Raw genomic sequence first — 22,797 nt, forward strand, 5'->3', positions numbered from 1 at the left:
GCGCGCGCGGCCGGCGCAGGATTTTTTTTTCTTCAGTTCCGCCCCACACTTCCACTTAAGCGAGCCAGGGCGAGAAATGAGAGCAGGGAAGTGTGGGGCGAGGTGGGCGGGGCGTCACTTCAGAGCGCGGCCAGCTAAAAAGGGGAGCGGAGGGAGATCCTAGACAACGTTACCCCGTCAACACCCAATCCGGAGCCGGCATGACCCCGCCCCCTTCCCTCATGTTATTGGCTGGGAGGCCCGGAGATGGGAGGGGCGGCCGTGGGGTTGGGGAGGGCAGGGGGCGGGGACGAGGAGGAAGGTGCTGGCGGGCCGTGATGGCGGCTGGTGATGGGGACGTGAAGCTAGGCACCCTGGGGAGTGGCAGTGAGAGCAGTAGCGACGGCAGCAGCGGGAGCCCGGGCAGCGCGGGAGCTACAGCAGAAGGGGGAGGCTGGGTGGCAGCGGCGTTGGCGCTTCTCACGGGAGGCGGGGAGATGTTGCTGAACGTGGCGCTGGTGGCGCTGGTGCTGCTGGGGGCCTACCGGCTGTGGGTGCGCTGGGGGCGACGGGGTCTGGGCGCTGGGGCAGGGTCGGGCGAGGAGAGCCCCGCCGCCACTCTGCCGCGGATGAAGAAGCGCGACTTCAGTTTGGAGCAGCTGCGCCAATACGACGGGTCCCGCACCCCGCGCATCCTGCTCGCGGTCAATGGGAAAGTCTTCGACGTGACCAAAGGCAGCAAGTTCTACGGCCCTGGTAAGGAGGAGCTGGAAGGGGAGGGGAAGGTCACCCCTTGCAGCTCAAGTGCTACTCCTTTTTGATGAAGAGGTCTCTGGGCCCCGGGTTAGTTGGCTCAGCCTTCTCGAAGTGTGGACCTCTGTGCCTTGGCTGCGGCACCTGGGACTGTCCGCCCCGCACACACCCCCAGCCGCGGGCACCTCCGACTTACCCCCTAAAGTCGGGGGCCGGGCCCAATGTTGCCTCAGGAAACAGGTCTCAGCTTTCATCTTCATCCCATCCCATTTCTCGCAAAAGGAATTTTTCAAAATCCTTTTGGTTGTCGTCAGCCAGTCTGGCCCCTCCAGCTTCTCCGAGCTGTCTCATTCCTGAGATGGGTGGGGGCAGGGGAGGTTTCTAAAGGAGGGACCTCAGGTTCTAGGCCCTGTATTTCAGTTTCCCTTTCTTTACTCTTTTTGCCACCGATCTCCCTTTTCCCACTACTACTCCCCGTAAGGCCACGTTTTAATACACGTAGTTCCAAGACCCAACCCTCTAGTCTGAAGCCTGGGCATATAACCAACATCTCTGACTTTTTTTTTTAAACCAGTTTTTGTATGGAGATGCTTTCCAAGATTAACACTGTATGTGGGATGGGGACAGACCAGAATGCAGATGTTAAGAAAGACTAGCAAGGGTATTTGCCCGAGTTTTGGGGGTGGAGCTCATATACTCAGCAGGCATGTCAGTCTAGTCTGGTCTCTCTTTTTGTAGTAGGAAGGCAGGTATTCAAATACACGTGTATAATGACTTACTGTGTTTTCACAGAAGAGAAGAAACTTAAATAAATTCATACTCCCCAGCAGTTCTTCAAGTTAAACACATTTAGAACTTTGCTTTCAGAGAACTGGGTGTGCAGGGTCGTTGGTGTAGAAGCCCCTTTTACTGTGTAGTTACAGCATACATTTCCGATCATGCTAATAAAGGTTCAGTTCAGACTCATGGATCCTGTTGGTGTACCATAAAATCGAGCAATATTGTACATCCTGGTTGTGTAGTAATTAATTCTAAGCTTTAAAAAAGTGACTCCAATAAAAAATAAGTAATGAAATTAGAGATCTAGAGTGAGTTCTTCAGAAAGAGTACATCCAAACCTTGGAGTCAAGGGTTGGCGGCCAGTCTTCAAGACAAGTTGGTTTCCTCTTTGATTCAGTCTGTTGGTGCATGAGGTTCACTGACACTTGCAAATATATACTTACAATTTTAGTGCTTGGTGGCTGGAAAATAGTTTACAAGTGCTCTGGTGTGTTGTTAATTAGAATAGAGATACAAAATTTGAGGTTTATGTATTGAACGATTTCTTAGTTGCTTGTGTTTTTGTGCGTGCACTCATGTGTCTACATTCAGCTTTAATCTTTGATGGCTTATAAAGTATTTTGCTTCTTGTTATATGAATGGGAAAAACAGATGGTTTGTGTCAGCTGAAATGGTTAATACATTCTTGTTTACGTAAGAGCATGTGAGACAATAGGGCCAAAGTACAGTATTTAGTTGTACAGACCAAATTAAATATAGTAAAAATCTTATAGTAAGGATTTATACAGTATTTTGTACCTAAAATTTTTCCCTATTGATATTAAAATGTGTGTTCAGTGATTAGAAACTTAGATTTTTTAATATAGAGCTTACCCAACCAAAAGATCTGCCTTTGTAGCCCCTGTCTAAGCTGACAGTGAAGCAAACAAAGTTTTAGTGCAAAGAAGCGTATTTGTTCTCACATGCTATGCCTTGCCACTATCTGAAAATAGCCAATCATCATAGACACCGTTTGGCAGCTTCTAGTGGCAAATGTTCTGCCACAGAAATTAAAAATTAAGATAAGAGTCATAGGTGTAATGTAGATAGCCTTTGTGTGGCTTCAGCAGCAAGGGGACTCCTCAGATAACAACGGAGAAGTCAGTTTAGGTTAGCCTCCACTAATTCCCGGGTCCTGATGGACAGTCTGGAGCGACAGTCAGTTATTTTATTCTAGGTATTTATTGATCGGCAACCTAATAGAGCTGTTTAGAGTATTTTGTTATTGAAAGGAACTGTAAAGGTAGTTAGAGCACCTTATGGGCTTGGAATATGTAAAAGCTGTAGCACTTTGCAAAAGTCTTGAAGGCGAATTTCTGGCTGTGAAAGAGATATAAGTTCAGTTTTTGTTTTAATTTTTATTTTTATTCTCAAATCAATTAAGCAGTTCTGCAGCAGAACAGTTGAGAAGTAATACTTATTTGAGAATCTTAGTAGCTTGAAAGAATGAGCTAAGGGCACCAGAACACCTGTGTAGTTTCTATGCTTAGCCAATACCTACTTCCAGTTTACAATAATGGTTTTAGAGTTAAAGATTGTTTTCTGAGGGTGTTTTTTCTATGTTAAAGGTACTTTTTGGGGTCATTTTAAAAGTTCGAGATCTTAAAAAAAATAAACACTGACAACTTAGTGGATAAGCACGTTGGCAAACAGTTGACATTAATTACATTTGTTAATATTAAATTTAGTAACAGTTCATGCACTTGGTCGGCACGTGAGGAAAGCTGTCATGTGAGAACCAGTAAATGTGGGAAGAGAAAGGACACCAGATATGTTAAGCACCTACTGTTCAATACACCAGACCCATGAACTTGACATCTGCACAGTGCCTCGGTGAGGTTAGGGGGTATTCCTGTCCTCCCGATGGGAGATCTGAAGCTTTGGTAAATGGGCCTGGTTCGCATAGACATGCACTCAAATGCAGATGTATTTGACCACAAAGGCTATTTACACTACTTCAGGTAAACTGCTTTTTGGGACAAACCTGCAGAGAATCTGTCTTACTGTTGTTTTTTCATACCCTCTACTGGTTCCCATAGGAATTTAAAGCCTCCGAAGAAACACACTTTCATGGCTTAATGTTGTTCTGAACTGTATGGTAGCCACACGCCTTCTAAATTAATTAGATTAGAATATTGTGAATCGAGTTATTCAGTTGTACTAGCCAATTTCAGGTGCTCAGTAGCCACACGGCTACCATATTGAACAGCGCACACTCTCGGGTATTCCCATTTCTGAAGATGTTCTCATTTTACAAATGTGGAAATAAACTTAAGAGAGGTTTTGCCCAAAGTCACATATTTAGTTAAGTGGCAAAGCTGGAAATCAAGCCCAGTGTAATTGGCTTCATTAGCCATCCCTTCACATTCTATCACAACATAATTTCACAGATTTCCAGGGTCCATAGATTCAGAAGATTCAAACAGTTAATTTTAAATAATTTGATTTAATATTACTGCAGTGGAACGCTACTACAAACAGACTTTTTGTTCTTTAGGATGGCAAAAGATCATACACAATTTACCTTCCTCATTGTTTATCCCATGTTTCTGAAATGCATATATATTACTTCCCCCTAATTCTGTGTAAAGACTTGATATATACCAAATATGTATTTTCTTCAACTTAAAAATTTTTTTTTAATTTACTGATTTTAGTAAGAGAAACATTGATTTGCTGTTCTACTTATTTATGCACGCATTGGTTGATTCTTGTGTGTGCCCTGACTAGGGATCAAACCCACACCTTGGCATACAAACAACTCTCTAACCAAGTAAGCTACCCGGCTAGGGCTCGACTTAACTTGTAAATTACATTGGAAAGAAAAATAAGTCATACGTGAGAAGTACCTGATGAGATTTCTAATACTTGGGAGGTTGGCGAAAGGAATACATGTTCAAGTGTTTTTCTTTTTCTTTTTTTTTTTGAACTTTATCTTCAATATGTTCACTTAGAGTTTGCAAAATTGCAGTCGAAGCAAGACTTGTACCACACAGACCAGGCCCAAGCTGACCTACTCCTTCCTGGGTGTCCCATCGACCAGTCCCCAGTCCTCATCCCAGCTTCTTGCTTTGCAGCCATCTGGGTCTGTTTTTAAGGCTTAATGCCCATTCACATCCATCGCCTACCAATAAGATAAAAGGGTCAGCTTTGTTTTCTGATGAATTTTAATAGTCTGCTCCAATGTATACTAGTTTTCTCTATAATACCTACTTGGTTGGCTCCTCTGAATTTAAAGTCATTCTGTTGTTTTTAATCTTTGAGGGAATTATATTTGTGTTAAATACTGTCACAAATTTAAAAAAGGATAGTTTAAAGCATGTATGGAGGCACAAGATGTTACTAAAGCTGGAAGAAAAGAGCAGGTTTAGTAACATCTGGAGTTAGCCATTCACATGCTTTCAGCAGTGCTCTGTCTGTAAGATAGCACACTCCTTGCCACTCCCACACCCATGACAGGCATCACTGTACTCTTAGATCCTGCATCTCGTCTCAGGATTTTTAATATAGGATCTCAGATCCATTTGAAAATACTAAGAAGGAGTTGCCTGGATTGCATTACAGTGCTGCTTTCTGGTTTTCAGATTTGGCTTTGGCCATTGTTTGATTAGTATTACCTCTGTATTTCTTTTTTCGTCATTTTACTTTCAGCTAATCTGTATTATGTTTTATTTTTCCCTTATAAATAAATAGCCAATAGCTAGATTTTTTCCCATTGGATCTATTATCAACTCTATGTCTTCTAACATCTTAATTTGTCATTATTCGTTATTGAAATTTATTTCTGCCGTCTTATTTACTAATTTCTTTGTTATACGTTTCCTTGCCTTTTTCCCACTTTTTCTCCCCCTTCTTGGATTGATGTTTTTAAATTCCTTTTACTTTTTCTCCCATACTGATTTGGATATATTCTATTTCTATTCTTTTGGTGATTTCCTTAACTTTTTGCGAGAGACACTATTTCTTTTTTTTTACTTTATTTATTTTTAGATAGAGTGGAAGGGAGAAAGAAAGGCAGAGAAACATCAGTTTGTGAGAGAAACAATGATGGGGATACATCAATTGGTTGCCTCTCACACGTTCTCAACCAGGGACCTGGCCCACAACCTGGGCGTATACCCGATGGGGAATGGAACCGGTGACCTTTTGGTCCTCAGGCTGGTGCTCAATTTGGTTCACTGTGCCACACCAGCCAGGGCAACAGGGTGTTCTTTCTCCACTGCTGTTTCTTGCATCTTCTTCCGTTGTTCGGGGTTCAGTTTTTCAGTCTAGAGAGGTATATCCTAGAGTATTTTTCATTGGTAGAAGAAAAACTCTGATTCTGTCTTCCCTCAATCAGAAGTAATAGTATAGGTTTAAGATATAAAATTGTAGGTGGTTATTATACCTAAAATCTTCAGTGGTATTATGCTCCTGTCTTCTACTGTAAGTCCTCTTCCAGTTTGTTTTTCATTCTTTGGATTAGTATTTTTTCCCCTTTGGTTGCACAGCAGGTCCTTGAATAACTGATTTGTTCAGCATTGTTTTGTTATAGCATCAATGAGGAAAAATACGGTTTCCCAACTGGGGCCACTCTGCAGAGTTTGCACATTCGTGCCTGCATGGGTTTTCTCTGGGGACTTGCTTTCCTTCCACATCCTAGAGATGTGCACGGCAGGTGAACTGGGGTGCCTGCACTGTCCTGGCCTGAGAGAGCACGGGTGTTGAGTTGGCCCCGCAATGGACGGGCGTCCTGTCCAGAGTGGGTCCCTTCTCGCACGGAGCTGCCGGGATAAGCTCTGACCAACCTTGCCCCTCAACTGCAGTACATGGGTTGAAAAGAATTCTCCTTTTTATTCATCTTTCCTCAATTGTGTCTATGTAGCTCACATTTATTTCAAGCTTATTACAAGTCATGTGAGGCCTTACTTGGATGTTTGGTGAGTTTTTGTGACCAGAAATACGCCATAGGAACTTAACATCTTGCTTATTTATGTCAGTTAGCTTACGGTAAAATTGGTTTTGTCGTTCATCATTTAGCTTAACTGCAGTTTCCAAGGATCTATCAAGAACGTGTAAGTGAGGACAGCTGTAGTTGAGACTTTTTCCCTTTGCTTTTGGAGTTCTGCTCTTTTACTAGGATTTGTCCAGGCAGGGGTTTTATTTATTTATTTTTTTTAACCTGTTCCAGACTCTACTAACATCTGAAGATGTGTGCCATTCATTTATTTTAGAAAATGTGAACCCATTATTTCTCCAATTATTGCCTCTCCCATTCTCTGTCTCCTTTCTCTGGGGCTCAGATACACATTAGCTTTTCGTTCTGTCCATCATGTCTCTTCATCTTTCCTTATGTTCCACCTCTGAATTTCATAATCATTTTAAGTAATTTGTTATTGTATTCTTGGGATGCTGGTTCTCCTACCCATTAGATGTACTCACTCCTCCATAGTGGTGTGTTTCTTCATGTCGTTTATAGTTTCCATTGCAAACTCACCCTCAGCAATTACTATCTTTTTGTTTGCTGGGGTCTTTTCTGTAGTGTTCCCTGAGCCTTGGGTTGTGGACATCTATCTAACTGTAGAGTGATTTGGGGTGTATTTTCAAAACGGCCTAGTGGCAAACAAATAAAACACGATTTCTTATTAGGTAATACATGTTTAAGATACAGAATACTTAAAACAATAGTGAAATATAAGTCTCCTTCCCACAACCTACCACAGTCCCCTCCCTGCTGGCAAGGAACTAGTCTGAGTATTGTTCCAGAGCTTTCTCTGCAAGTGCAAGCATGTAGATGTGCACTTTTTCCCCCCACACTAATTGTAGCTACTATGCAAACCTTTAACCACATTTTAATGTCTTGAGACTCTTTCATTCTTGTGAATATATCCATAATATTCTATTGTGTGAATATGTAATAACTTAACAGCCTACTATTAATGAACATTTAAATTGTTTCTAGTTTGTTATTCCATGGCACTACTATAGATATTCTGGTAAATGTCATTTTACACATGTGAGTAAAATTATAATTATCTATAAAATAAATGCCTAGAAGTAGGATTACTAAGTTTTAGGGTATATACTCGTACATCTTTAATTTGGGTACTTTTTTCTAAATTCCCCTCCAAGAGAAGTTGGGTCAATTTACACCTCCATGAAAATGCCTGTTTTTCATACTCTTGACAGAACTGTGATGTTAAACTTCTTGGTCTTTGTCAGTTTGAGAAGTTTACATTGCTCTTTTTCTTAGGTTGGACATCTTAAAAAATCTGAGTCATTTATGTTTTCTTTCCTGCAAGTAGCTGTTTGTTTATTCTTTGCCATAGTTTTTAAATCATGATATTGGTCTTTTCTTACATATTTTCGGTGTTCTTTAAAAAAATAAATCAACCTTTGCTGCAAATGTTTTTCTGAATTATTTGCCTTTTTAGTTTATGTTGTTTTATAAACCACACAAATATTTTTAGTTTTACATAATTCAAATTTATCATTTTATGGCTGTTGTGTTTTGTATCATACTTAAAGACTTTTGCACTGAACTTTTTTCTTTCTCCCAACACTTTTACTATTATCTTTACTGTTTTTAAATTCCAATAGATAATAATTAAGTCTAAGCCATTTTTTTCACCTTCAAATTCTCATTCTACATGAGCTGTGTAAACTGTTATTACCGACATTCTGGGATCATGAACATAAACGTTTGTCACAGCAGGGAGCAGTGGAATGGGGAGGTGTTGCTGACTTCTCAGTGTGCTTCTGGTTGTGTTATGAATGCAGAGAAATGGACTTTAATTAGACCGCGAATCCTACTTCTCTGATCAGCCCATTCAATTCCAACTGTAGTTCTTAATCTTAGTGTTACGTTCTTTACAGTCTTACAGGGAAGAGTAAAACTTACCAAAAACACCTTTTCAGAAGTTAAATGCTTCTGGGAAGGAAATTTCAAACTTGTGGAGAAGATAGCTTAATATTGTTTGGAGAGTAGGGAAATAAGTTAATCACCAAATCACTCTTTTCTGTTCAGGAGTTAGCAAAACATTTTATATATAGAATTAGGCTTAAATTAGTAAATGTTGATTCACATTCATTCTTACTGAGTTAGCCATCTAAAAAACATGTCTTATGAAGTTTTGTTTTTACATTCACTCATTGTTGAGACCTCCCTAGGGCAGCTGGCAGAGAATTTTACTAGAGAAGGTGCTGGTATATATTAATTTGCTCAAAGATGGAGGGGATTCTGATTGCTGTTTTTATAATGCTCATCTTTTCTTTTCTTCTTTTTATGATTTAGATGTACTTTGTGGTTTATACTCTGAAGTACCCTAAGTAGCCTGGATTGTAGGCCAGGGAGGTAAATACAACAACCAAATGCTAAGGAAAGCTGTTGGTGTCTATAGCTTTTTTTTCTTCATTCTCTTCCATTTTGAATTATGGAATGATTAAATAAATTCAGTAACCAAATGATAATTGTGATGGTCACCTAATATTAAGTAGCAATATGGAAAATACATAAGAATGGGAAAAGCAGGATAAAAAATATAGTACTTTACTGGAAATAATCACCTTTTATTTTCTTATCAATGTAGCAGTACCTAATAATGCTACTTTTAAAATTTATTGCTAATGCCACTTCTGGTTGCAGGCCCTAAACTTTTCAGACAGTGAATTTCTTATATTTGGTGAACTTCATGGTGCAGTGCTTTCTATAATTCAAGTTAATATTCATAAATGTTTAGAATTTTATCTGTTTAAAATTTTGAATTCCACTCTCAAAGGTACAAATGCTGTCTGACCCATAACCTTTAGTTTCCTAAATGTTTCAAATATGAATGTGGGTATAATCATCATTCTGCTAACTTAAAAATCAAGGAATTTCCAGTTTTTTCTACTTGTTTACTTCGCTTTAGAAAATACTTTATTCAGTTAACTAGACAGTAGCTTTCTCACTGACCACACTTGTTACTCAAGTAAGCCAATAATTGTGGTTTAAAAATTTTCTCTGAATTACCTTTGTCATGTATGGATGACTTTCAGACTCAGGAAATATTTTTTTTAAAAAATTATGTATCTATTTTGGAAATCTTATTAGCACATAATTCTTAAAACAACATTTTAAACAGAAAAATTCTACATGCTCTGCAGCCTAAGATGAAGACAGAATTACCTCTTAAAGGGTTATTATAAAAATCATTTTTTTCAGTAGCCAGACCTTACCAGTTATATGAAGTAAAAATTCTCCCTCTACTCCCCAGAAACGTCACCACTGTTAAGTGTTTGGTCTGTATTCTCCCTGGTGTTTTTCATGCACATACAGAGTGTAAAATGTACACACATGTATGGTCTTGAATTCAAAGTGAATCATCATATATATATGTATATTTGTGTGTATGTGTATACATGCTCTTCGGAATTCCTTTTTCCAGTTAATATATTATAGACTTCTATGTCTGTACATATAGTTACCTCATTCTCTTTGATAGCTGTATACTATTCCATTAAATTAACATACTATAATTTATTTAACCAATTTCTTGATATAAAAAAATTAGGGTGTTTGTTTTATTTATTAGTATTTGTTTTCAGCAACTGAAGTGTCTCTTTAACCTATATTTAGGTGGAGATTTTGGTTACCATAAGTGAATCTGTTTAAAGGGTCAAAATCTAGTTTCTCTTTGTTTGGAATTGCAGCTAATTCACTTGGAAGAAACTTAGTACGTTCCCACCTCCTAGGAACATAGGTACTGGGCTAGGCCCCGAGCGGAGGGGCGGGTGAGACAGGTACTGCTCTCTAGGACGGACGGTGGGGGGGCTCACCCTGTCGCTTGGGAACTGCCCCTTATCGCCGGGCTGTTTCCCAAAAGTGGTGACAAGTGAACACCATTACATTCTTTAATGGCTTTTCTTCGTTTATGTAGATAATTGTGAGTATACTGTAGTAATCAGGTGGCATTTATTTTGAAAATGGGTCATATTTCTGATGGAACCTTTATTCAGCAAAGGTTTGTCGGCCATCGCCTGGCTGGGCACCCCAAAGCAGCAGCCGCAGGGACTGCAAAGATGGTCCAGTGTCTGCCCCCGAGGAAGTGTGTGCCGCCTGCCCTGGGTGGGAGGAGAAGGCCCACAGCTCACTGAGTCTGTACACGGCGCTTACAGTGGCTGTCCTGTCAGCGAAGCATCGTTTGGAAGCAAACTGGCTTCCAAGCCTAATGGCCCAAATGTCCTCTTCTCCCTAATACCTCACAGTCCTCATCTTTGACTGCGAGTCTTGGGGCATCTGAAATAATTCAAACTTAGGGTTTACATTTTCAGTGAAAACCTTTACTTTGGTCAAAAAGGCAGATTTCCAAGACGTGTTTTCTCATTACCCCATCCGGTATCTGTACATGTTTTGAAAGTAAGGCTGTGTAACATATATGAGTCATTATGATGTTTCTTTTATTTGACTTTTGCCTTTGAGACAGTCTAAAATATCGTTACGTAATCTAAATCATTTCTCTCTCCCCCAGCGGGTCCATACGGAATATTTGCTGGTAGGGATGCCTCCAGAGGACTGGCGACATTCTGCCTAGATAAAGATGCACTTAGAGACGAATACGATGATCTCTCAGATTTGAATGCCGTACAAATGGAAAGTGTTCGAGAGTGGGAAATGCAGTTTAAAGGTACCTTTATTTTGTTGAGTTCTTTGGAAATGCTAAATTTATGGCCGAAGAAAGAGAATGCTATTTCACATTCTTTATGAGCCCAAGGATGCCGGATGTTTTCATTGCCATCATTATTTGATATAGCAATATGATTGTTACATGGGATTTATAAAATCCATATTTAAAAATTGACTCGTTACAAACTATAAGTCCAAGAAAAATGGTGACACCTTTACTGGTATAAGTTTTGTTTATTAAGGTGTAGTTTTTTAAAAAATACAGGCTTATAACTGAACTGATTACTACTAACGTGATAGTATATTTATAACTTATTCTAAATGATTTTATTGATCTTACCTTTGAACTGTAAGGAAAAAAATATTTCTCTTTATTATACCCTCGTGACATCAATTACTACCACCTATGTGACACTCGGGACCTGTGTGACCTATGCATCCCTTCTGGCTTCTTGGCGCTTGTACTGGTCCTACAGTAAAACGCAGTCCTCCTGTCTTCTCTTGGTTTGTCAGATTCAGTTAACCTAGGATCAAACTCCTGACCAAGAGATAACTGAAGGTGTATCAACTTGGAAAGAACAATGTTCTACATTAAACACCTGGTGACATAAAAACAGACAATGTAACAGATCTAAGAAGACAATTTGATAGAGGAAAGAATACTACATTTTACTTCATCCCTGTTCTATGTAAAGCTCAGTATATTTATAGATTTTTAAATAACTTAAAAATGCCCTATGTTGCCAGTTTGTTTCTTTGATGATAATACTTTCGGCTATTAAGATTTAAGGAACTATTCTGAGACTCCAACAGTATACAGCAGAGGCCAGTTTTGGATTACGTCTCCAGACCTAACCCCGCCTGGGATAAGTACCTCTGAGAAGGGTCCTGGACATTCATAGTTTTTAAAAAGATGTCTAAGAGATTCTGATGCTGTGTCCTTGGTTAATAAGTGGTAGTATGGAACAGTCTCTTGCAAAGCACATTCCCAAGCTTTGTAAGTTCCGTTATCGTGTTTTCTTCTGTTCAAGCTTTACATGAGTACACAGACCAGCAAAGGTGAGCAGGAGGAAACATTTAGCTTGCTCTGTATGATCCCAGGAGAGGCACATGCCCCCCCCGCTGTATAATGGAATAGTGAAACAAATTGGATCACTACTGATTTTCTTTTGATGTGTCTTTCAGAAAAGTATGATTATGTAGGCAGACTGCTAAAACCAGGAGAAGAACCGTCAGAGTATACAGACGAAGAAGATACCAAGGATCACAATAAACAGGATTGAACTTTGTAAACAACCAAAGTCAGGGGCCTTCAGAACTGCAATTCTTACTCCTTTTCACAGAATGTCCAGCGTCTTTGGGTTTGGTTCACCTGCTGCAAAAAACACTCAACAGACTGTGTACAAGCTAAACAAGTCTAAGAAGATTTGAATACTAGACATCCTTTATGCTGCCAAACTCATTTGTTGCAGTTGTTTGTAATGTCTGGTAAATGTGGGGCTTCATCATCTTGAAAAGGAGGAGACAGGGATTTTTTTGTTTTAAAAGAGCAAGAAAGTTACGAGGTTACTTTTTCTTTTAGGAAAAAAGAAATCAAAGACAACCAGATGTATTTGTGTACAAATCTCAGAAACAGCAAGGGATCCCCGTTCCCTGTGCTGTGCTTCTGTTTCAGTATTGTGGGAAGGAAGAAATTGGGGCAGAAGAGGCAGGGCGCCCACCAATTTGAGTAGTTTAGGCTACTGAAACATTAAAATGTGAATCCCAAAACTTTTCGTGTTGGGTTTTATCAGGGAAAAGGGAAAAACAAACTTTATTTCTAAGAAATCTTTGGATATTAGGAGACGGGACTTCAAGTGGATTTAAGTAACCCCAATAGTAACATCATTTGCAATAGTTTTCATCCCGTCCCCTCCACTAGATCAAATCAATATTAATTGTGCCTTATTTCACTTGCATAGACTTGAATTGTTTTTAGGGAAAGCCCATATTTGAGTTCAGAAGTCACTACAAGCAGCATTGAGACCGAAGATGGAATATTCTGTTGACCGTGAAACCTTGATGTCATTCTGTGTATATAGAATGTAAAAGGAACATTCAGTGTTACTGCCACATGTCATTGTACACGAACTCAATTAGCATTGTAATGGCCAAACGCATTCCCCCATGCTTTTCTCTTTTCGAAAAACAAAACTGAAAACCAAATCAACAACTCTATCCCCCAACAGCTGCCTAATTTGAGGAGTCTGACCCTCACAGCTCACGAGTGTGGGTGCAAGGAGCCGCAGTGCGAATGTTGTGTGGGTGTGTGTGAATGGATGAGAGCGCCTCGGAAGGGACTCTGCAGATACTGTACATACCAGTACCATTTTAATAAAGCATGTATGATAAACCAAACCGAGCTGAGTTGGACTTTCTATACGAACTGGAAGCCAGTGCATTATGGTTTGGCAGTCAAGATTGTGCACTTGACTCTCGATAAGGAAGACCTTGGAAACGAAAAAGCAGGCACTGGTTAACCAAGTTGTACACGTTGTACCACATTCACTGTAACTTTAGGAAGAAATTCCACTTTGTGGAACACTCTAAGAGATCTGAGATTACTCAGGTAAGAATTGACATATAAAAAGGCACATATTTTTACTTTATATTTTTGATGCCAACTGATTATACAAGTAATAGCACTACAGGTAGTAGTTACTGGACACAGAAGAGTAAAGGATATTATACCAATGGGTATTAATTTCTATTGTTAGTTGAAAAAAAAAACCCTTATATGTTGGTTACCCGATTTCATCATGACTATTTGGTTCTTAGTTGGGGACAAGTTATACCAAGAAAGACATTCTATTTGGTAAGTCATCAGTTAAGTCTCCTGCTTTATGAGATTACACGAAGAAGCCATCAAAGAAGGGACAACTTGTAACTGGAATAAGAAGATATGTACACTACAGCAGATCCTCAAATAACGTTTCATTTAATGTCATCTCATGATAAGATTGAGGAGATGCCGTAGGATCTTAACTCTTGTGCTAAAATAGGCTTCATTCTACATTACTTAAAGTTGCAGAACCTAGCAACAATGTTAAGTGAGGATTTGTTGTACTGCATTCTATTATATTCAGTCTCGGAATATTTTGTAGAAAATGAACTTCAGCCAAATCTTAGCTGAAGACTGGTTGTAAACATGAGAGTTAGTAAATGCTCTGTGTTTTTATGTAAAGTGTTTTCTAAACACATTTGTTAAACATGTCCTCTGTATTAAGATATATATATTCATATATGTGTATGTATATATATATATATATATGTATATATGTATATATGTATATGTATATATGAATGAATCTTTTGAGCCTAAAGTTCAGACATACACTTGTGGGTACAGAAACTCTAAATATTCCTACAGTAGAAATTATGTAGTATGTTAAGAAAAATGAGTCATTTTGTGTTTTGGACTTGAAATAAACCGTGTTCTGTAGACAATTCCTAATCTTCAGTTGAGTGTTTCTCATTCTCAGGCAGTATGCTGGGCAGGCGATGAGGCAGGGCGTGGTGCTGGGGTGGTGCAGCTGCTGGAGTTTTCCCCCTTAGCCACTGTTCACTCCTGCCTGATTATCTGAATGACTGGGGGAGCTACATATAAAACCTTGGTCCCCAATCCAAACCTACCACCTGCTGAGTGAGAACTGAAAGAGAATGGATCTCAGACTTCCGTTTGCAAGAAGTGCCTTGGGTAATTCTTACAATCAGGCACGTTTGAGAAACACCACACCAACCTTTTCAAATTATATTGTCTGTCTCTGTCATCTGCTTGAAAGAGAAATAGAAATGGAACTTATTCTTGGATAATTTTGGTTTGATTCCCTGTTACTTCATTTTGTATCATTCCTTAAACTTCCTGAGTTAAAAATCAGTTTCACATAGCAATCTAATGTGATTATTAAAAGTAAATTTTTATGCAGATATTTATATTTTGGTAGTATCTCTGAGTTGGCATATTTCCCAAATAAAATCTACACTGTTGTACTGTACTTGTAGATTTCTTTCTACAAGGAAATGTACCCATTCAGATACAGATCAAGTTTTTAAAACCTTGACAGGTGTTAAGGCTGCTTATGTTTTCCTTACAATAATTCTACATGCCTCTTTTTATGAATCTGCATAATTTGACATACCTACTTGTATTCAAAACCTAGAAATCTAAAATTAATTTACCGAGCTCGTACTGGAGAAAACTTCTCTAGAAAATTTGACATTGAATCAGACTCTCCTTATCCAAGTACTTCGTTTCCCTCTTGGTAACTGAAAAGCACAATGAATTGCTGGAGGTGCATGCCATCGTTATGTTAACAATGTGTAATCTTACAGAGAGCAGTTACAGGTCAGAATAAACTGGTAATACCACAACAAGGGATTCAGAAAATTTTTAAGTTGCTTTGAACAGACTGGAAATAGGAGTTATAGAACATTGTAGTGATGGTTTTTTTTCTCTAATGGATTAAAAGCAAATACTCCAAGAGAGCTTTTGAGTATGTTTCATTAAGGGCAGCTACCAATTTGGTAGGAGATAATAACCACGGATTATGATGTATTTGTTGTGGCAAGAGAGTTCAAATAGACCACCCAACCTCTCTTTACTGTTTTTAGAGAAGACTGTCACCCCCTGGCAATGTCCGAAAAGTCTGTGTCTCCTCACCACATGTCCGTGAGTCAGACATCAGGACACTGGGCCAGATTTCAGCGTCGAGTGTGTTCTGCCGTCACTAGTGACAGAACGTTGGGCTGCCTGTGACTGCTCCGCTCGAGAGAGCACTTGAAGTGCTGTGAACACCGGTTTGATCTCCAGAGGTTTGCTTCCGTCTTGCTGTATCTGCATAGAACTCAACTATACCAAATCATCAAGTTTGATGTAAGACTGGTAAACATTTGCATATTTGTTTTGAAAGCATGATTTTAATGGCTACATAGTATTCTCAAATACCGTCTTTTGCTGTGTACAGTGCATGCTTTTTTGCCCAAAAATTTAAAGACAGAGAGAAACATCAATGTGCGGTTGCTGGGGGTCATGGCCTGCAACCCAGGCATGTGCCCTGACTGGGAATCGAACCTGCGACACTTTGGTTCACAGCCTGCGCTCAATCCACTGAGCTACGCCAGCCAGGGCTACTTTTTTGCCCAAATTTTTAAAAGGAAAAAAGGACGTGCATTATACATGGGCAATACTAATTCTATATATGTTTTTAATTCTTTTCTTTATGCTTACACATTAAAAGCATAACTCTAGAAAGCAATAATGATATCTGTATGCAAAATAATACCCTGGAATATGATAATCAGCTTTGTTTCTAAATATAAGCAAATAAAAATTGAATTAAAAAATTAAAATGAAAGATTTTTTTCCTGAAAGCTTGGGCCAAAAACATGGGTGCATATTATACACAGAGCACATTATACACGGCAAAATGGAAAATGCAGGAACTTCCATATAGGGTATGGTACCAATTTGGTTTGAAGGAAACCGGGGGAAAGCAAAGTTTCGAAAATAACAGAATTTAAAAACTAAAATAACTATGCTTTTGCCTAGTTATAAAAGTAATATATGCTCAGTATACAGAAAAGGACTAAAAAAGTAAGAATCAAAAATCAAGAGAAGCAGTGTTAACTTCCTACATCTCCATTCCCTTTCTATGTATACAGGGCCACAGTGTATTCTCCAAGGCTTGAGACTTGAGCTTTCCACCCAGTCACGCTGGACATCTCTATCTGGAGCCTCAGAATGAACGCACGTTACCCCCAGATTTACTCCTGCTCTTGATACACGGGCAGAGAGCTACAGGTAGGTCTTCCTACCTCCCTGCTGTTGCCGTCAAATTCATAGTTCCTGTTGGCAATATCAAACATAACTTTGACCTACTGAAAAGCCTTGAGTGGCTCCTTATTTCCTGAAGACTCAATACAAGGTGTCGGTCCTCTTCTCACTTCCCACTGTGATTTTCTGCTGCTTAAAACTTGTACTGTCCAGAATGTACCCCTAGCTCCGTTCTGCAGTCTGGATGTTCCTCTTCTCCACATCTTCCCAAGGTCACTGCCCTCTGAGAAACTTGCTCAGTTCCAGAGACCCAGGCTCCCGGTGATTCCGGGCCCCCATCCATCATACAGCAGCTCCTGTTTGCAGTTTCACTGACTTTCCTGTGTTGTGTTGCAATCATCTGTTTCATAAGCCGGGACCAGAGCCAGCTCATATTGTGGCACAATGTTTTTCCTAAGCTTAGTACAGTGCTAGGTACCTAGTATTTGCACAGGTTTTTTTTTTTTATTTGTAAAGTGAGAGGGATAGACAAACACTGATAGCTTCGAAACGGGGGCCCCAAGGAAACCCCAAGGACTGAGAAGATAGCCGGGGAGCCGCACAAGAGCAGCTTTTGTTTGTGTTGGGTTTGCAAGTAAGAATTTGAAGGGTTTAAAACATATAATTAACATTTATATTGAATCATTACTGCTCAGGTAAAGAATTTCTCTGCAACCTAAAACTTCAGCCCACATTTTATGATGTGAAAGGACTCAAGTGTTTTTTAAATTAAACCATTTCAAGGGATTAACAGTTTATGCTACCAGAAAAAAAGTGTTGGAGAGCAACTGGGCGACATGATTCCCAGTATCCTGTCAGTTTGTGAGTACAACTCAAAGGTAGAACTGTGCCATCCCCTACGTATGTAGCCACACCATACGACTGCCAAGTGTAGGACTGTCTTCCTGACACACCTGGGTGATGTGCGGCCCTAACCCGTGTACCTGTCTCATCGGAATTGTTTTGCAGCACCTGGGGTCAGGAAAGGGACAAGGGAGTAAAGGAGAGGAAGGACCCCCAACTTTTTTTCTCATCAATGCCATTGAAATCCCACGCAGGGTGGCTCCCTCCCACTGTGTCCCCCACCCTCCACCCCTACCACTGCTATCTCCCAGTCTGTTCCTGTGGTAATGTAGAAAAAGAGAAGCTGAAGTGAGAAGCAAGTTTAAGTTTGATCTTGCCAAACTGCAATGTAATCAAAGCATAATGGGAAAAGTTCGACAGCTGCACTTGCCTGGGAAGAAATGCCTTACTTGGGAGGCGAGGAGCAGGGAAGGGGAGAAAGACCTCTGCCATCACAACCGTGCTACGAAGTTGGCCAAAAAGTTTGCTACGTCTTTTTCCGTATACTGGCTCTAGTAGCGCTTAGTTGTCTTTAACTTCATTCAAAACAATTTTATCAGACTGTATTGTGACAGCTGTCATATCAGCATGCATTTAAAACAAAACATCACCTGGCTGGCGTAGCTCAGTGGATTGAGCGCGGGCTGCGAACCAAAGTGTTGCAGGTTCGATTCCCAGTCAGGGCACATGCCTGGGTTGCAGGCCACAGCCCGCAGCAACTGCACATTGATGTTTCTCTCTCTTTCTTCCTCCCTTCCGGCTCTAAAATTAAATAAATAAAAAAATCTTTAAAAAAGTGTCATCATTCACTAAAGTAGAGAAATGTGACATATTTAATACAAATTCAAATAGAGATTGCTACAAAAAATGCTTTTAAAAATAAATAAAATAAATTTAAAAAAACATCAAAATTGGTGATTTTTTTGTGCAAGCCATTTTGGTATTGAAGATGGAGGAAGATACACAACATTTTCAGCATATTATACTTCATTATGTCACAAGAGGTAAAAATTACTGAAGTGCAAAAAAAGATTTGTGCAGTGTATGGAGAAGGTGCTGTGACTGATCAAACGTGTCAGAAGTGGTTTGCAAACTTTCTTGGTACTACTGACATTTTGGCCAAATAACTCTTTGCTGTGGGTTGTCTTATGCAATGGAAGGTGTTTAGCAGCACCCCTGGCCTCTACCCAGTAGAACCCAATAGCAAGAGGTAGCCAACATACTCAGAATACCCAAATCTATAAAGTTATTGGTGAAAATGAAAAATGTGTCTTTTATTTTACGGAGAAAACCATATGGACTTTTTGGCCAACCCAATAAAAGAGAAAAGCAAGATAAGAGGAATTAATCGCCTTCCTTACATGAGAAATACAAGCGCAAACATTGTAATTCTTCCTGTGTCTGAACTGCAGAAGGCTGAGCAGAAGAGCGAAGACTGAGGTTTCCCCCAAAAGAAGCGATTCTGCCTCGAGACGGCAGCGTGGAGCCGCTGCCTGTTTCCGGCCCGCCGACTGGCCCTGTCCGTTCTGGCCCGGGCTGCCACACCAGCCTTTACCTGGATTTCCAGATGGCCAGTTGTACAAATTCCAGATTTGTCCGTGCCTACAACTGTGCGAGCAATTCCTGGAAATATCCCCACACTGTCTAGCCTCCCAAGAGTTAGATCTAGCTTCAGAAATTTGCATCTATCTATATCCCTATCCATGTTTATGTTCAAAGATTTAGGGCTACCTAATCTGTAGGTCTGTGTCTCTGGAGAACCCTCATATACTGCTGTTTCCCAACTGTTAGTACATGTGTGATATTAGTTGTACTCCATTTTTATAATTAAATAAAAAACTCTGTCTTCATTCAGTGCTTAATACTTGATCTGTATAGCCACCTGGGCTTCAGTGTCTGAACTCTGACACTTCAGCCATGAAAGCTAATACTTTTACCAATATGCCTCCCATTGTCCCAGATAAAATCTGAGGTATCTTTTCATCTACTCTCTGAAATAACATTTCATCAGAGGTCATGAGACTGCCCAGGAGGGGAGACGAACCCAATCCTCCTGCCCACAAGGATTCCAAACCCAATGTACAATTAGTAGTTTTATTCAAAACCACTTAAGTTGAACCCAGTACTGGCTTTTAAAATATTGTTTAGATTGTAAAGTGAACAGGAACAGCATAAAATCACTCTCTTTGGGTGAAAAGCAACCCTCAAACATTGTAGCTCATGTATGACTTGACCCTGCCCAGCGAGAGCCGTGATTTTCAGTTTAGGGTGCATCTTCCTGACCTTTTTAGGTATCGACGTTCATATAGCTGTGCCTATGGAAATAGTGCGGTGCTAGGTTCCGGAATCTGTAGACAAACTTCCAAGCTTGAATCCTAGCTCTGTGACTTCAGGCAAGAGACTCAACTTGTCAGTGCCCCAGTGCTCAAATCTGTAAGAGATAATAGTACCCAACTCATTGCGTTGTTTTCAGCATCAAATGGGTTCATTTCTGCAAAGCACTTAAAACTGCCTGGTACATAGTGAATACTATAAAGTATTAGCTCTTATCATTTCCCCTCCCCGTTTTTTTTTAAAAAAACAAATGGCATGCTACTGTGTTACTTTGCAAACTTTTTTAACTCATTCATGTACTTTGGAATCATTTCCATAATATTACAAATAAAATCTACCTTTTAAAAACTAGCTTGTTTCATTTTCCATACAATGATTTCAAGCAGCTCCTTAGCACTTACAATAGCTACATTTACCCAAGTAATTCCTCTTTTCCTATATGATTCATTGAACTAAAGTATGGGGGGTGGGGGTGGGAGCGGTGCTTGATGAACTAAAGAGCAGAGAAATATCAGTCCAGGTGTCTTCACCTGCCTCATGGTCTTGAATGAACTGAAGCCGAGCTTGTGTTTAAAGACAAAGGGAGAGGAATAATTGGCCTGGATGAAGGTGATGTTTATACGGCAGGTCTGCTTCCTTTTGAAGTCCCCTTGCAGTGCACCTTGTCCTTTGGACCCAGAAAGGATTAGGGCTGCTGCCCAGAGCACGAGGTAAAAGGACATCTGCAGATGGAAGGCGGGTGCACGAGGAGGGTACTGCTCTGCTCGCCTCACCCTCAGGCTGCTCCTGAAGTGGGCGCACAGCACAGCACAGCACAGGGAGGGCCTGGCCAGCAGCAGGCAGTCGTCAAATGCTTTGTGATCGAATACATGGATTAACTGTACTTCCCACAGTAGGGCAAAACGTAGTTCACTCAAAAAAGGTGGGGGAAGGGTTTCTATATATTATCAACATCTGTTTATGTCTCCATTCCCTCCCTTAGATCTTCCCCCTCTTGCATGAGCTCTTAGGAGTACAAATGGAATCTGTGTATCTAGCCCTAGCCACTATCTGCTCGTAAACATGAAGGAATGAAGAATATAGCTAAGTGAGGTCTGTCTTAAAGCAACACTTCCTCCTCTGGTTAGCTCCCAAAACAAGCACCCAAGGATGCTCTAAAGGCACATGGCTTCCAGCTGCCTCCAGGGCCACACCACCTTTAGGAGGTTTGGTGAGATCTCGTCAGCTTGCAGAACTTTGAGGGACTGGAGACCAAGGCAGATGTGCCTGGGGCAGTGGGGCATCTTGCCATCCACTAAGCTGGGAAGTACTCACCCAGATGGTCTCTGAGCTGATGCAATGGTGTTCCAGAGGTCACAGGAGAAAAGTTGATGGCAACTGCCTCTGAAAGAGCCAGGGCCTTGTTTCTGTTTATGTGGGAAAGGTTTTCACAACAATCCACCTTCTCAAGAAGTGTATGCACAGCTTGCCCGGTCAGGCCCCAGTGGGAGCCAGAGGCCGAGCTGCGGTCGGGTGGGGAACACGTTTGCACTCTGAAGGAATGAGAACATCACCGTCAGCACACTCACCAGGGGGCTCAGAAAATGCCAAACCTACGGTGCCTTGCAAGCGAGTATGAAAGAAATCCCAGGTCCTGGTGGGAGTTTTCAGATGGATCCCACGACTAAATGGATGGTGCGTTTCTTCCTCCCTGTGTAGCTAGTAAAGGACAAGGATGGAATGAATGTTCCAGCGGGCCCAGCAAGGAGACTGAACTTTTAGTTTTTACAGATGGCACTATAAACGTCAGTGACATCAGGCTGAAAATGGAAACGGTGTGCTCATTATCAAATGACTGCTTCCTCTGCTGATGACACCTTGCAGTGCTCACGACTGTTGACCTCTGTGGGCGCAAAGGAAGCCAGCAGCATACCACGGGACCCAAAGCCACCCCATCCTCCAGATCTGAGTTCCCAGAGAATCCCAGGGGAGACAGGGCTTGACCTGTTAGGGCAAAGCGAGGCACCTCCAAGACAGCAAAGGGGACAAGAGCATTTTTTTGAAATGAATTCTTTCCCTGCCTTCACCCTGAAGAGCATAGACCTACACTTCCCTGGTGAGATCACGAAAACTACGTGTATTAACTCCGAAGTCTTCGGCATTGATCCTTCAGAGGTTACAGGCTCCTCGACCTTGCCCCATTTCCTCCCGCACGAAGCATTTAAAACGAGGGCATTCACAAGGCTCCTGCACACCGGCTTCCTTTCTGCACATTAGTGCACGGTCAGCAGGACCTCCCTCGCAGTTAAGTTCAGCAGGCGCCTTCCGCTGAAACGCATCAGGTACCCTGAACGTCACATAAAGAAGGGGTCATTTCAAAGATGTCTTCCCCATTTGGGACTTAGGTCAGCTGTGGCCCTGGGAAATCACACTCTTTACATGCCTCGTCGTACAAAGCAGGGCGTAAGTGTAGGGGGCTCTAAAACGAGTTTCTTACCTGGGTATCCACCAGGATGTCGAAGCAGCCACTAACTTGCTGGAAAGAGTCAGAGACTTCCTCTGCAGAAGCTCTTCGTTTGTAGCAGCCCTCGCGAGG

The 22,797-nt window shown here is 40.8% G+C and overlaps 1 protein-coding gene across 1 annotated transcript; it reads left to right on the top strand.

Annotated features, from left to right (window-relative positions):
• The first annotated feature begins 271 nt into the window (after positions 1-271).
• PGRMC2 (progesterone receptor membrane component 2) lies at positions 272-13,591 on the top strand. The gene is made up of 3 exons (XM_045831567.1): positions 272-735; positions 11,040-11,195; positions 12,380-13,591. Exons 1-3 carry the CDS (start codon positions 318-320, stop codon positions 12,475-12,477), a joined length of 672 nt encoding a protein of 223 aa, XP_045687523.1. The 5' UTR covers positions 272-317; the 3' UTR covers positions 12,478-13,591.
• The last annotated feature ends 9,206 nt before the right edge of the window (positions 13,592-22,797 follow it).

Source organism: Phyllostomus hastatus, unplaced genomic scaffold (genome assembly GCF_019186645.2).
Source record: "Phyllostomus hastatus isolate PE091 unplaced genomic scaffold, TTU_PhHast_1.1 phas_contig_159, whole genome shotgun sequence".
Taxonomy (NCBI): Eukaryota; Metazoa; Chordata; class Mammalia; order Chiroptera; family Phyllostomidae; genus Phyllostomus; species Phyllostomus hastatus.